The following is a 14,534-nucleotide window of genomic DNA, read 5'->3' as shown; positions in this document are numbered from 1 at the left end:
ACTCTAATTTATTTTGCAAAGTGTGTTCTCCTAGGTCAAGGGTTATGCATGAGCAATAGCAGAATCTCACTAGTAAGGCTGTCTTTGTTGGGTATTCTGGATTTAAGGTAACTCCAGTCATAAGGCTGCTTAATGTTTTCCACTGTTAGTCTTGTCTTTCTTTGAATCTCACTACGCTTTCTCTATTAGGTGGATACCTAATGTAGAAAATATTCATCCCTGGACTTTTCCCTCTTCATATGGTTCATCTTGTTAAGAAAGATAAACAAAAAAAAACCCACTTTTTTTTGGTCTGTAGTAAAAAAACAATATATATATATATAAAAGCAATGAGTTGTAGCGAAGTGCTGAAGTGCCATCTTGGTTTTTAAGCGGAAGTTTATTTTTGGTACCTGGAGGTGTTTGGATTAGACATAGCCTTTTCTGAGGCTATACCCACCATCTGAATTACACCAGTATTTAAACCTTTGAGTAGCTATATATAATTTGCCTAAGCTTAGTTCCCAAAATACTACATCTGCATTCCTGCAAGAGGTGGACATGCACCATCCCCTGAGAGCTGGAAACAGTTCTCTTAAGACAGCCACGTCCAGCTCTAGAAGGTATGCTTTCAGCATGAACCAGGCAGTCAAAAGAAGCAGAAGTGGCTGGATGGAGAGGGGAAAACAGGGGGGAAAGGGTGAGGGAAGAGAAGAGCAGGAGCCAGAGTGTCAGGAGATGTCAGAGGAAAAAGGAGTAGAACAGGAAGACAGCTGAGAGTTGCAGGCTATGAAGATCCAGCAACTGCAGTATATTCCTCTCCTGACCCCATTAATCCCTGTATTAAGCACTCGGCTGTCATCTGAAACCCCAACTAAAATGTGCCTCCCCACCCACAGCAGCTGCTGTTACCACATTTTTTTCAAATTATGCTGAGAGACAGTAGATCTAAACTGATCCTCTAAGAATAGAACATTGAAATTAAAAATACAGATTATCTCAAGCGCTGTTCTTTAGATTTAAAAGCAGTGTAAATTACATTAAAAGTATACTAAGGCTGTGAAGCGTCCAGAAGCCAACAAATGTAGCAGCCACTCATTCCCCTTCCTTTTTGAATGAGTTTCTTTGTATGGTCCCAAAATTCCTTTTACGGAGATCCTTGTTTTCCTCACTGCACAGGACAGGCTGCATTCTTGTGATGAATGAGGGTGGCATAATAAAGGTTTCTGCTTTGTTCCAGCTTCCAAGACAGTAAATAAGATAATGCCTTGCAAGAGAAAGGATGGTGTTACAGACCAGGGAGGTCTAAGTACATACTGGGGCAGCTGAATTCTCACCCCTTTTCTGCCAGGTGCTGCACAGGCAACCCAGTAGGTTGCGTTGTTTGGCCAGTACCTGGACTGTGATACCTATGGTTGTATTTTGGAAGTACTGATCACAACAGCAATCAAGACAGAGGGAGCTCTGCTGCCATCGTATAAAGTACTGTAAAATATATACTAATTTTTTACATCTCAGTTCAGGCTCTCAAAATTATCCAGCACTCTTGGTTTCAAATTCTATACCTCAGAGATCACAGAATCATCTAGGTTGGAAAAGACCTTGAAGATCATCCAGTCCAACCATTAACCTAACACTGACAGTTCCCAACTACACCATATCCCTCAGCACTGTGTCAGCCCGACTCTTAAACACCTCCAGGGATGGGGACTCCAACACCTCCCTGGGCAGCCCATTCTAACACCTAACAACCCATTCTGTAAAGAAATGCTTCCTAATATCCAGTCTAAACCTTCCCTGGCACAACCTGAGGCCATTCCCTCTTGTCCTATCACTTATTACTTGGTTAAAGAGCCTCATCCCCAGCTCTCTGCAACCTCCTTTCAGGCAGCTGTAGAGGGCGATGAGGTCTCCCCTCAGCCTCCTCTTCTCCAGACTAAACACCCCCAGTTCCCTCAGCCGCTCCCCGTACGACCTGTGCTCCAGACCCTGCACCAGCTCCGTTGCCCTTCTCTGGACACGCTCGAGTCATTCAATGTCCTTTTTGTAGTGAGGGGCCCAAAACTGAACACAGGAATCGAGGGGCGGCCTCACCAGTGCCGAGTACAGGGGTCAGATCCCTTCCCTGTCCCTGCTGGCCACGCTATTGCTGACACAAGCCAGGATGCCATTGGCCTTCTTGGCCCCCTGGGCACACTGCTGGCTCCTGTTCAGCCGGCTGTCAATCAGCACCCCCAGGTCCCTCTCTGACTGGCAGCTCTCCAGCCACTCCTCCCCAAGCCTGTAGCGCTGCTGGGGGTTGTTGTGGCCCAAGGGCAGCCCCCGGCATTTGGCCTCATTGAAACTCCTCCAGTTGGCCTCAGCCCATGGCTCCAGCCTGTCCAGGTCTCTCTGCAGAGCCTCCCTGCCCTCGAGCAGATCAACACTCCCACCCAACTGGGTGTCATCTGCAAACTGACTGAGGGTGCACTCGATCCCCTCGTCTAGATCAGCAATAAAGATGTTAAACAGGAGTGGCCCCAAAACCGAGCCCTGGGGGACACCACTTGTGACCGGCCGCCAAATGGATTTAACTCTGTTCACCACAACTCTTTGGGCCCTTATAACACAGGCATGATATCCTCCATCCTTCTAGATATCAGGAAGATTACAACAAACTAATCCAAAAAGTGGTCTAAAGCCTTCAGACAAAGTTGATTTAGTTTGATACCAGCATGACTTCAAGGATCATGGAATTAAGCAATTCAGGGAGAGCACCATAGAAAAACTGATAAGAAAATGAACCATCTCAATGCAAGGTTTGGACGGTTCACAAAATACACTGTGTTTAGAACCACACACTGAGTGCTGAACATTAACACCCCACATGTTGGCTGAGGCAGAGATTTTGTGAAAGGGCCAGCATAGAGGGGGGGAAAAGAAAAAAAAAAAGTGATTGTGTGATTAAGAGCCCTGTGTGTACAGGTCAGCAGCTTACATATGGGCACTTGCTATAGTCCTGGTGTTTTCTTATTTTGCAGTGCTTGAATGTGTGAGCTAGACAGCTAGAGATTTTAGTTTTTGAACTGAGGGCTGGGTATCAGTGTGGAGAATATAAGATACAGAAGAACGTAGCACATGCCTGCCCAGGGAAAGGCAGAAGAGCAGCTGTTCAGCCTGGAGAGGACAATAACGCAACTGGTAATATCGCCCATTTACTCAAGGTACACATCACAACCTCCCACCAGGCCATCAGTACCAACCTCTGCTCTGCCAACAGGTAAAACATACTGCATTTGCTCTGCAAGGATCTTGATTATACGTTTGCCCCCTGAAGCAGCAACCCACTAATTTTCTCCTTCAACCTCTGATCAGACTCTGTATTTATTTCTTCCACTTGATTACCTGACTCCTTTTCATGAAGTAGCCTGCAAGTGCAGTGCATGCTCATACCATTTGAGATAAACATCCCAGCCACCCAAATGGATTTGAAATGAAGCCAGACAACTTCGCCTATCCCCATTTCAAGCTCCCACTTTCAATAATGTCTCTGTTACACAACATCGCAACAACATACCGGCACAAATCCTGCTTCCCACGGCCCTCGGTGCCAGGGCTTCCTGCAGTCAGAAATACCTGTTCAGACCATACTTTTTTTTTCCTTCAGTTTTCACTCCTGCTCTGAGTGTGCAGGACAAAGACAGCACAGCATGAGCCCATACAGAATTGCCTCCCAGCACCAAACAGGCAGACGCCTGGCTAAGCAGCACCTTTGCTACACCGAGATCTACCTCTGCTACATGGAGGTTAACTGTCCTTGCCAAACAACCCCTGTGGTGTCAGCCATTGCTTGCAGAGGTGATTGTGATTTCCTGTTTCTGAAAGTAGTGTTACCAGCCAGACCATCATTCTCCTTAATTTAGAAAGCTGTTCCATGTTTTCTTGTGATCTGGTTCTACACCTCCACACACAGGCTGAGGACTGCCACAGCACTAAGGTTTCACAACACTTTCCCTGTTCAAAACAGTCAGCGAGGAAACCCACAGGTATTTTTGTTGTAAACATTTCCCACAGACTAAACTCAACAGGTACCAGCAAGTAGTCTTGCTCCTTTGCATTTCCTAGTGTAACATGACAATAAAAGAGCATGCTCAAGAATCACTACATAGAATGAGCTATAGCTGCTTAATTTTACCTGTGTGAACATTTTAAATTGCAATTGAAGGTTATGACAATTACATTTCTCAGCTGTGGGCATCCATAATGGAATAAAAAAAAAGACTAGTAGCAGGGGTTGTCCTAGCATGAGGCATGAAACCAATCCAGATTGCTATAGAGTAGAGCTTATCTTGAGGAATTTTTTTTTAGTCATCTGTTCCTGCAGTTTCTAAACTGCAGCCTCAAACCTTTAAAGTATTTTCAAATCTAAATTCTTGCTATAGATGCTAAAACATGAAGTTTCTTTTCTGGAATTGACTATTTCTCAGAGGCACTACCTATTCAGACAAGCACCTGCACCTTTAGGGCTCTCCCATGTGCCAGGTATAGAGTCAGAGTTCCAGCAACAAACAGCACCAACAAAAACACAATACATGCTGCAGCATGTACAAACGCTAGCCTCCACTCTACATACATAAAAAAAACATATGAAAGACAAATAGATTTAAGATGGAATACAATGACTGCAATCCTAAGTGAATTCAGCATTTTAATCCTAAACTGTACAGTGCCTGGCAACCTTATTTCAACATTAGCTTTATCCACAGGTGTCTAACCCTTAAAAGAAATACCTAACTTCATCTTCTGGAGAAATACAGTAAAAAACTGCTTTTTGTTTCATTTTGAACTCATACACTACTTAAAAAGATTAATAAGTAAAAATGCAAAAAATGGTAAACATAAATTCCACTTTTTTCCCCCAAATATTTAATTTTCCAAATTAGTTTGGTTATTAAAATCTCTAAAAACAAGTTATGTAAATTACCCATACTAAATAGTTGACTTGCAACAACAACAACAAAAGAGTTAATTATTATGTTACTTTTAGTCTTCTAAGGTCACGCTAATGAAAACACTAATCAAAGATTTCAGTCACTTAACATTTTCAGTCCTTACCTGTTGTAGGTGGATTTCATTGAGCAATAAGATTTACAACTTTTCGATGATGCAACATATATAAGGCTGAATTCATTCAGTTGCTAATGAAATGTGATTTGGCGACTCTCTTGCTCCAGCTGGGTGGTAATTAGGGCTTATCACTGATAGGTCTAGGAAAAGGCTGGGAAATACTTAAGTTTGTTTTGCAGTTACTTTGAGCTCTTAGGAAAGGAGTGATTCTTTTATAAATAGCAGCCTGAAGTTTTCTGCCTGTGCAAGTGAGGTAATGATACAGTTTTTAACTTCCTTATATGAGTTAGATGAAGACTTACAAAAGACTATTTTAATAAATTGTTCTGGTTTAGCGCTTTTTGAAGTGTGAGATGGGTAGTTTGCCTTCTTAAGCAGCTCAAGTATAATGTTAATTAAGCAAGTGGCTTCAGAGAAAGCTTGTAGAACTTGCTCTGTATGACATCTGTTAACTTGAAATTCTGCTTTTGATAGTTGCCTGCCAGCACAACAAGCAACTCTGTGGAGGTTTTCTGAAGAAAAAGAGGATCTTAAAGGTAGTTCCTGCTTTATAGGGAAACCAAGGCCTTGCATTCCTCTCTCTTTGATGAAGATTATAATGGCTCTGTATTAACTATAAGCAAAAAGGCCTCTCAGGCATTTAAGTTACTGAATAATCTTAATAAAAATAAGTACTTCAAAAGCAGCTAAAGGTATAAGCTAGGCTGTGACTTGTTGTAAGGTATCTTGTCCATACGTGCCATCAGCTGGAAAAAAAAGAGAAATCTACAGGTGTAGCAAAACACCTGTCTCATAATACAGACTAACCGAGCTTCAGAGCAAACTCCTGTTTAAAGCTCTTCTCTCTCTGCAGGCAGCTGTTCCTCTTCCTCCTCTTTTTCTTGATAAGGGTGGTCTCTCTCTTAAAGGAGAACTTTTGCCTGTGAACTGAAAACTACACAACAGCTTTTAAAAATCAGCAGTTTTCCTGAACTGCAAGACTTCAGATTTGGCAATCATGAGACGAAGAGGTTTTTCAAAATGGACTGAAGAAATACAACCTAAAATATACAAAAGCACTGTAGAGAAAGCTTCCCCCCCATTTTGATTTTATGTAGTTTTCACTTTAAAATATATACAGTTTTGGTTCTTTTGTAGCTTAACAGAACACTTCTTGCAGGGTTTGTATTTTCCATGGATGTTGTTTATTCATCACAAATTCAGTCATTCTTGCAGAAGAAAGCCATTTCATTTTACATTGAACTAAAGGCTTGTGTACCTAAATTTCCACTGCAAATGGAAGTGGGTTCTATGGGTTTGTTCTTGAAAATGCTTCTCGCTTGTCTCCCAGGAGATATTGATATTTACACTATGTGTTTATATATGGGATGGTTCTGTTGTGTGGGTGTGGTGGGGTTTTTGTGGGTGGTTATTTTTTTTCTTTCTCTGAATAGTTTACATGTCTGTAAGAGTCTGGACCTGAAGAGCTTTTAACATCAAAGTGCTTAGAAGCACTGCAGCATGGTCCAGACTTCCTAGCACTTCAGAGTACTGCTTGCTTTAGCGATGCAAGTATGTGATGCGAGGCTGGGATAAGGAGTCATCCTGAGAATTGATACATCAGCAAACCTCAGTCTTACAGTTCAGGTCCTACTTCTTCCTTAATGATGTTATCTACTTATCACACTCCCTTTGAAATTATTTCATTCTGTATTTGATTTAGGGTAAAAAAAAAAAAATAAAAATCATGAGATCTGGTCCTAATACAAGTCCTTTAAGTGTCAGGGTTCTGCTCCCATTAGCCAAGGACTAGATGCAGAAGTGGTTTTGTTCTTGTTTTGGTAGTGTCACAATCCAAATGGTGTTCATATAAATCTAATCCACACAGAGGGCACCTTGGCCCTTTCTGAGATTCTAGCTCAGACTAATGCATGTGACTGGAACCTCAGTGGGGCTGGACTGAGTTACAGAAACATATCACAGCTGTTTTCATTTGGGCTGGTATTGGAGGCTGCAGTGCCTCTGCCCTGTGGGCTGTTTGCCCACACTGTAGAAGGACAAGGCTCAGTGCTCTCTAGAGCCTGAGGAGACTCAAAGCCATACTCCTGATCTTTGGAGCTGGCTGAGGACATCCATCCTTCCTGCCTGCCGAGTATAAGCCATTGCACATAAATTCCAAATTTGTGAGGCAATAAAGAGGAGACTTTAGCATAAGTTAGAATCTTTTTCTGTGGAGGAGGTCTGATGTTTGTCTGTGCTCCAGGAATCTTCTGTTGTATGCCCAAGTGCCCCCGGGGTTAAAACACTGGAGAGTAGATGTGGGGATCCAGCCCATAGTCCTGTGTCAAGAGCAGTAAATCTAACCTGTCCCGCACACTGGTGTCTTCTCTACTGTCTGCAGCTTCTTGGCTATTCTCAGTATATAGATCATCCCCTCTGCATACCCTTATACCAATTTCAAAGGAAAGCCTACTCAGCTCTAAGAGCGAAGAGTCCTTGCTGTGGATGGGGAAAGGAAAATTGCCTGCTGAGTGCAGCTGGGGCATGAACATGGTCAAGTGGCTCAAGGATGGCCACTGTGCTCACTAACTTGTTATCCAGTAGGTTTGCTTATGCTTTTCCTTTTTCAACTTGAGGTAGTTCATCCATCAAGGAAAGAGGTGGAGATGGGATTGCAGTCAAAAAGACTTTATTAAACTTCCATTCTCTTTTCAGTAGATGGAGTTCCTGAATCTTGACTAGAGTATGTCCTTGTCCCACCACAGACACATCTGCATGCACATACATAGACAGTGTGTCCTACCTCTGCTAGGCCTGGACTGGCAGCAAGAACTGAGTTTAGCTTCTGGGAGACTCGGTTGAACCCAAGTTCAAGGTCCTGTGCTTTCCTGCCTGCAGAAGGGTATATTGTTTGGTCATGTGATGAGCTAAGCTGCACTGCTAACATGTGACAGTCAGGTGCCCTGTAGTTATGCCTCTTTGGAGGATGAGGGCAAAGGAGAAGTGAAAGTCTAAAGCTATAATAATAATGAAAAAAAAAAAAAAGTTTCTTCAAAGCTTCTGTGAAAAAGCATAGAAGTGCTCTTATTACAGTCTGAGGATTGTCAAGGAATTGACTGACATTCCCAAAGCTTCTCTCCTTACTATGGTTAAATTTAACTGTTGGAACAAAACAGAGGAATTGGGTTAGACAGCACCTCTTAAGGCCATCTGCTCCAAACCTTGCTCATGGCACAACCAGTCTTGAAGCAATGTCAAGGCTTTTGTCCAGCTGAAGTACAGAGATGCAACCTCCTCCCTGGACAGCCTATTCCAGTGTTCCCTCACTCTCCCTGTGGGAAATTTTGGTCAGTCTGATGCTACTGCCTTCAGGGTTTTCAGCCTCAGACCCGCATGTTGACATTTGGCTTAGGTTATGCAAAAGGTGGTGCTTCCTCTGTGAGATGCAAATTTTATTATGTCTCAACTACTAGGCTACTGCAAATAGGTTTTGTTCATTTAACTAGGATTTCTGATGGTCACCTGAAATCTCTGTGTAGCAATATGCAATTACCTGGGCTTGAGCAAGGTGCCCCCCAGCAGTGGGTGCCAGTGCTGGCAATGCCACACCATGCCATTCCACTACCCACTCACCTTCTGATCCAGTGGCTATGCCAGCTCTATTTGGCTGCATGTTGCATTATTCTCTGCAAAACAATCTGGCTAGAGGCTGCAGTATCAACCTCTACTGCAGGGTTTAACAAGCCCCAAAGAAGGGAATTGGGATGTGGCTTTTCTTGAAACAGCTCAATTTTTTCTTCTCCTTACAAATAAGAAAGGATAGTTGGACTGATGAAAATTATTTACATTCTAGTTAATGGGATTAAGAATTGTTTAGTGCCAAAAGCCCTATTTCTAGGGGGGAGAACAGTAAGGAGGAAAATGTTCTGCTACAAATGTTCCCTGGTGATTTAGTGTGGTGGAACAAGCAGGAAACAGCCCCAAGCGCCCTGAGTGAGGGCAGTGCCAGACAAGGTGGAGTAGCCTGTGCCCCTGCTTGCTAGGCCTTTATTTCACCACGGCAGCCAGCAGAAAAATCACAGAGAGCATGCCAAAAGGTGCTCAAACACCTCTTGTGGCTCTGCCACAAAGGGAGATACAGTCTCATCTATTTCATGTATTGTTATAAGCTGAGCTAAAGATTTCTTGCCTAGCTTGTGTCCTGAGCTTTACTTTTGAGCATGTACAATGTTCACTTCAGAACACTGGCTGACTGTGAATGAAAACAGGTATCTTGGGCAGACCTAGACATGCAAGATAACTGTCCTGTCTTCTGTAAAGAGGATTGTATGAACTTTATGTAACCCATATTCCTAGATATCTTCTGTGGGATTTTACACAGGAAGACCTGAATATTTCAGGTGTAATCATCATACTTCAAGATTAGGTAATCTTTGATATCTATTGATACCTTCCGATCCCCAGGTGCAAGTTAAGGATTTGACATAAATCTATTCAGTGAACACTGTTGCAGAAGTGCAGCACAGCAAGTGATGTGCTTTTTACCTGCCTGTGAGCACTAAGAAAAGTTCACTACAGCTCACCTCCCTTCTGTTTGTTGTATAGCACTTGTTTTTCTGACAGCAGTTCAGCTCCTGATGGAAGAACAAAACGTTGTCAGAGAGGTCCCAGCAGTCCTAAAGCGCCTGGCCAAATATATAGTGCGTGGTTTCTATGGAGTAGAGTACTCCCTGGCCCTTGATATACTGATCCGCTACCCCTGCGTGAAAGAGGATGACTTGTTACAGTTGCTCAAGTATGAGCGTAAGCAACTGCGTGCTATCCTTAACACACTCAAGGCAGACAAGCTTGTGAAGATGCGTATGCGAGTTGAAACGGGACCTAATGGGAAGAGCACAAAGCACAATTACTATTACATCAATTACAAGGTTCTGGTGAATGTGATAAAATACAAACTGGATCACGTGCGCTGGAAAATAGAAGCAGATGAGCGGGATGCAACTACCAGGTCCTCTTTTAAATGTCCATCTTGCTCCAGCACTTACACAGACCTGGAAGTCAATCAGCTCTTTGATGTATTTACAGGTATGTTGCCTAGATTATTTGTTTGCTCTTATCTTAAAAAAATAACTGTGATAGTACAAAATTGGCTCCTGTGTGAATTTTGCATTAAAAGCATGTTTGTGAAGGTATATTTCCTGTTTGCTGGTGGACAAGGGCCTGGGACAGGAGAAGCTTTGAGTTGAGTAAGAGAAAAAGCTGTCTTTCCTCTTGCTTGGCCTGTTCTAACCTTGAATATATGAGCTGGGCTTGGGAATATGACGTCAGACCACAGCTTTGCAATGAACAAGAATCTAAACCGTTAACCTGGTTTAAGATTACTCATCCAATTCTTGTGAGTCCCTCATACGGACATGAGAATACAGTACTTGCTTGACTCCGTTTTGAATGTGTTAATCCATCTGTGTGTTCAATTCTTATAATGGAAGAGTTGGACAAGATGGATAAAACTGTTTTCAGCCACTTGCTGTAATAAGTGCATTGCAGCCCAGCAGTAGAGAGGCCTTCTGTCAGTCCCGTGCCAGAAACGGGGAAGGGTAGGCTCCTCCCAGGGCAACATGACATGTTCACAGAAAGTGGCATCAGAGCTTGCGTGTTTCTCTTCTCTAAAAATCAAAGTAACTAAACAGAGAGTACTCTTTCAAAATTAGTTAAAATGACATCATATTGTAAAACATTACTCTAAGCGCAGAAACTGTGTTAACATCCAGAGCCAGGGAGAATGAACTTGATTATGACTAATTGGAAATGTCAAAGGTGATATTAGTGTTCTGTCTGTTAGCAAAATCATCCCTTTGTTCTAAATGCAGGGCCTTTGTCAAGTTACTGAAATGCAAACATCGAGGCTGGTGATAGATTTTAACAGAATATGCTTTAATTTATTTTTTTTTAGGACATGAATATAGATTTTTAGCATATGTTCTTGTTTTAAATGAGTCTTTTTGAACTTTAGAACTCCAAACAACTACAATAAGATGGTATTTAAGCTTGCAAATGTCTTTTTCCTTACATCATGAACTAAGAGATGAGATCAGAGAAGAAAACAATAAACCTTATGGTATGATATGATACTCCATCTTTTTTCCCCCCACTATAGACATTTCTCTCTTGCATAGCAAGCATGTGAATATCAGTCCTTCTCAAAAAAAAGAGCTTGATTTTTATAACTGGAGTTCCTATAGTTAATGTGAACAAACGGATAAAGTCAGAATATTTTGGTAATTGTCCAGGCTGCAGATTTCTTAACAAGGTACTGCTGACCTTTTGTGTCCTATGAACATAAGAATTTCCAGTTTGGATGATGTTGCAGAGACTTTCCGCTGCACTTACTGCAACACTGAAGTAGAGGAAGATGCCTCAGTGCTTCCTAAGCGTGATGCTCGAACCTTGCTAGCAAAATTCAATGAGCAGATGGAACCTATCTTTGTGCTACTGCGTGAGACTGAAGATACTGTCCTGCCATATGACTTGCTGGAGCCTGAGCCAACAGAAATACCAGAATTATCTGGAAGGTATAAACATAACCCTAGAACTTCTGATCCATACACACCCCACAACTTTCCAGTTGTAAAATCTTTCAAATACTGAATTGCAGCCTACCTTTTACTCCATTCTGCTTTGTTCAGTACTGCCAGCTGCTTAATGAAGAAGCCTATAACATCTAAATTAGTTTTGCATTTATAGTTTTGTTTTTTGCTGTTTTAAATAATTTTTGATTTCTCCTTCAGCTAAGAAAGCAACACTTCTCAGTGTGCTTCATCCAGAGATGTGCTACTGAAGAACCTGTGCAAAAATCAGTGGTTTCAGAACCACCTGCCTCTGAGATGAAGTAACAGGGAAAGCAAATTGTTTTAATATAGAGCACTTGTTAAAGCCAGTCTGCTGACAAAACATAGGTTTTTGTTGTCTTTTTTTGAATGAGAACTGGGGGGTTCTTGACTGAATTTAACCTGTCCAAAATGTGTGATATTTCTTTCAGCTTTGATCAGAAGATGGGTTCAAGTGTGCTGGAATCATGCAGCCGACCTGAAAAATGGGCCAACAGAAATAGCTCCTTTGGCAACATATACACCCAAAACTTAGTTATTGATATGCAAGACTCTCAGACCAAGCAGAAAACAAGAGAGAAAGCAACTAAAAAGCAACCTATCTGGATGTCACAGAGCACGGTGGAAGGAGCAACAGCCATCAACAGCAGTGTTGGTAAGTTTTAAGCACTGGCAGATACTTGAATTCAGCATCCTTAGTGCACTTAAATACAGCTTTCCTATTGAAAAACTATTGAGCTTGGTTTAGAATACAGAATAGTTTCAATTCTGCACTACTGGCTATCAGATCTTAGTTTCTCAAAACTAGTCTTTAGACAGATTTAGGTAGTATTCCTAAAGCCAGAGGTCAGGTACCAGGTCCTGAAATTTTTGGCTCTAACCATGCACCATTAGTGGTAATTTTTAAAGTGGAAAGGTCTTGGAAATGCCTGCACTTACAGAAAACTCTAGTGTGGGTAAAAAAGACCCAGAGTAGAAAAGAATAATTTCTGTAGGATGCCTGTGGTAACTCTAAACTATTGATACCTCTAATGCTTAGTATTGTGTATTAGGAGTAAATGCTTCTGAAGAAAGTGGTAAAGGAACCAACACTGATAACGACATCATCAAGACTCTTCTGATCCACGAATCTAAGTCATTGTCTAGCACAGATCAAGCTTCTCTTGTCAAAAGCAAGCTACCTGAATCAGGCAGTGATACCAGTGAGTCTGAAGAAGATGCTAAGCACTCTGGAAAAGCAGGAATGAAACTAGCTGGCAGCACCTTTAACCAAAAGGAGGAACAGGAAACACAAGGTCCTATTTTAACAGTAGCTGGTCAGCCTTATTCATATGGTGAAGTTAGTGAAAATCCAGAGCTTGTGTCTCTCATGACAAATGAAGAGAGAGAAGCTTATATAAAAGTGGGGCAAGAAATATTCCAGTCTGTTTTTGAGTAAATACTGTATGCATATACAAACTTGTATATAAAGGGTGAAGGCTTTTGTGAAATAAGTCTAATAGGTTAACATATGTTCTTCAAAGTTTATCACTGAAGGGTTAATTTTTGTTTGAACTCCCTGCTGTCATGCAGACAGCAATTCTGTAGTAGGTAACTACAGTTCAAAACACTAGCATTGCAGCAAAAGCAACCCAAAGTTATTATGGGTTTTCTGTTGTTTTAATCTTTAGACTTTGTGAATGCTGTAATTAGTTTTGGAGCAAGAATCATTTTGGGATACATTGGGATCTGATTAAAGTTTCAAAAGCAGTGTTTCAATCTATTGTGAAAAAAAAAAAAAATCAGTTATTTTGCCTTCTTCCCAGAAGTAGCAAATACTTCCAGGAGTGAGAATGAGTCAAAGTCCAACATGATTTGGTTTTACTCCATACCAGTGCGTTCCATTGTCTGGTTAGGTCAGTCACTGCACAACAGTAACAAATGTGCTATAGTGATCTCCCTTCAAGGGAAGAACTGTTACTAAATTGTGTTACCTACAGAAGAGGACCAGCTCTGGCCTCTTAACTTTCATCTTAAAAACAATTTTCTGAAGTCTTTGATTTCATTGCTCCACAGAACTGTCCCTAGAGCAATGCAGTGTGCAATGGATACTGAACAGTAAATATAACATTTATTTTGGTCTAGATGGGTAAGGAAGCAAGCAATGCATCAAGCAGAAGACACTGCTGCTTGTATCTCATTCACAGATGCTCTTGTAATCTTTTTAAGCAGGATCTCCTATACTGCCACTGGGGAAACACATTCTACTTGACCTGAACTACACCTGTGTAGTGTGGTGAAAGCTAGGAAACACTACTGTGAAGGTGACAGAGCACCAGCACAGGTTGCCCAGAAAGGCTGTAGAGTCTCCTGCCTTGGAGATACTCAAAAGCCACCTAGACACAGACCTAGGTAACTGGCTCTAAGTAGCCTGGCTTGAGCATTGGAGTTGGAGGTTGTGACCTCCAGAGGTCCCCACAAACCTCAACCAGTCTGTGAAGAAAGGGCAGAGAGCAAGTATGACCAAAGAAATACCAGTCCAGTGCCTTGTTTGTACATACTGTTCCAGGCCAAGAACTGAGGAGTGGTGTGCTATTGCTGGAGCTTGAGAGTTTAATGATTTAGCATATAAACTAGACTGGTCTCAGCTATACACAGATGATCTTGTTCTACTTTATGAAAATGTCCTTTTCAATCTACACAATGATTCTTTATTTCATTTTCACAGTTTTGCCTTTGTCACAAAGTATATCCTTTGTCCTCTAACTTGTTTTTTTCTGCATACAGTATCACCATGAGTTTAAAGCCTGCACAGTAACTAAACTGTCTTCAAACCTTTTGATGTAGTTTTATCTTTGGAGATGAGAGGCATGGGATAGTAAT

At 41.7% G+C, this 14,534-nt stretch overlaps 1 protein-coding gene across 1 annotated transcript; it reads left to right on the top strand.

The window, feature by feature from the left end:
- Window positions 1–3,146: 3,146 nt before the first annotated feature.
- LOC113479043 (general transcription factor IIE subunit 1-like) lies at window positions 3,147–14,476 on the top strand. Its single transcript, XM_026846669.1, has 5 exons — window positions 3,147–3,238; window positions 9,670–10,149; window positions 11,435–11,636; window positions 12,104–12,327; window positions 12,725–14,476. The coding sequence occupies exons 2-5, from the start codon at window positions 9,702–9,704 to the stop codon at window positions 13,108–13,110; spliced, it is 1,260 nt and encodes a 419-aa protein (XP_026702470.1). The 5' UTR covers window positions 3,147–3,238; window positions 9,670–9,701; the 3' UTR covers window positions 13,111–14,476.
- Window positions 14,477–14,534: the final 58 nt, after the last annotated feature.

This window comes from Athene cunicularia, assembly GCF_003259725.1.
Source record: "Athene cunicularia isolate RWA chromosome 4 unlocalized genomic scaffold, athCun1 chr4_part1, whole genome shotgun sequence".
NCBI lineage: Eukaryota > Metazoa > Chordata > Aves > Strigiformes > Strigidae > Athene > Athene cunicularia.
Note: the sequence above shows the minus strand (reverse complement) of the source record. Positions and strands in the feature narration are given on the sequence as shown.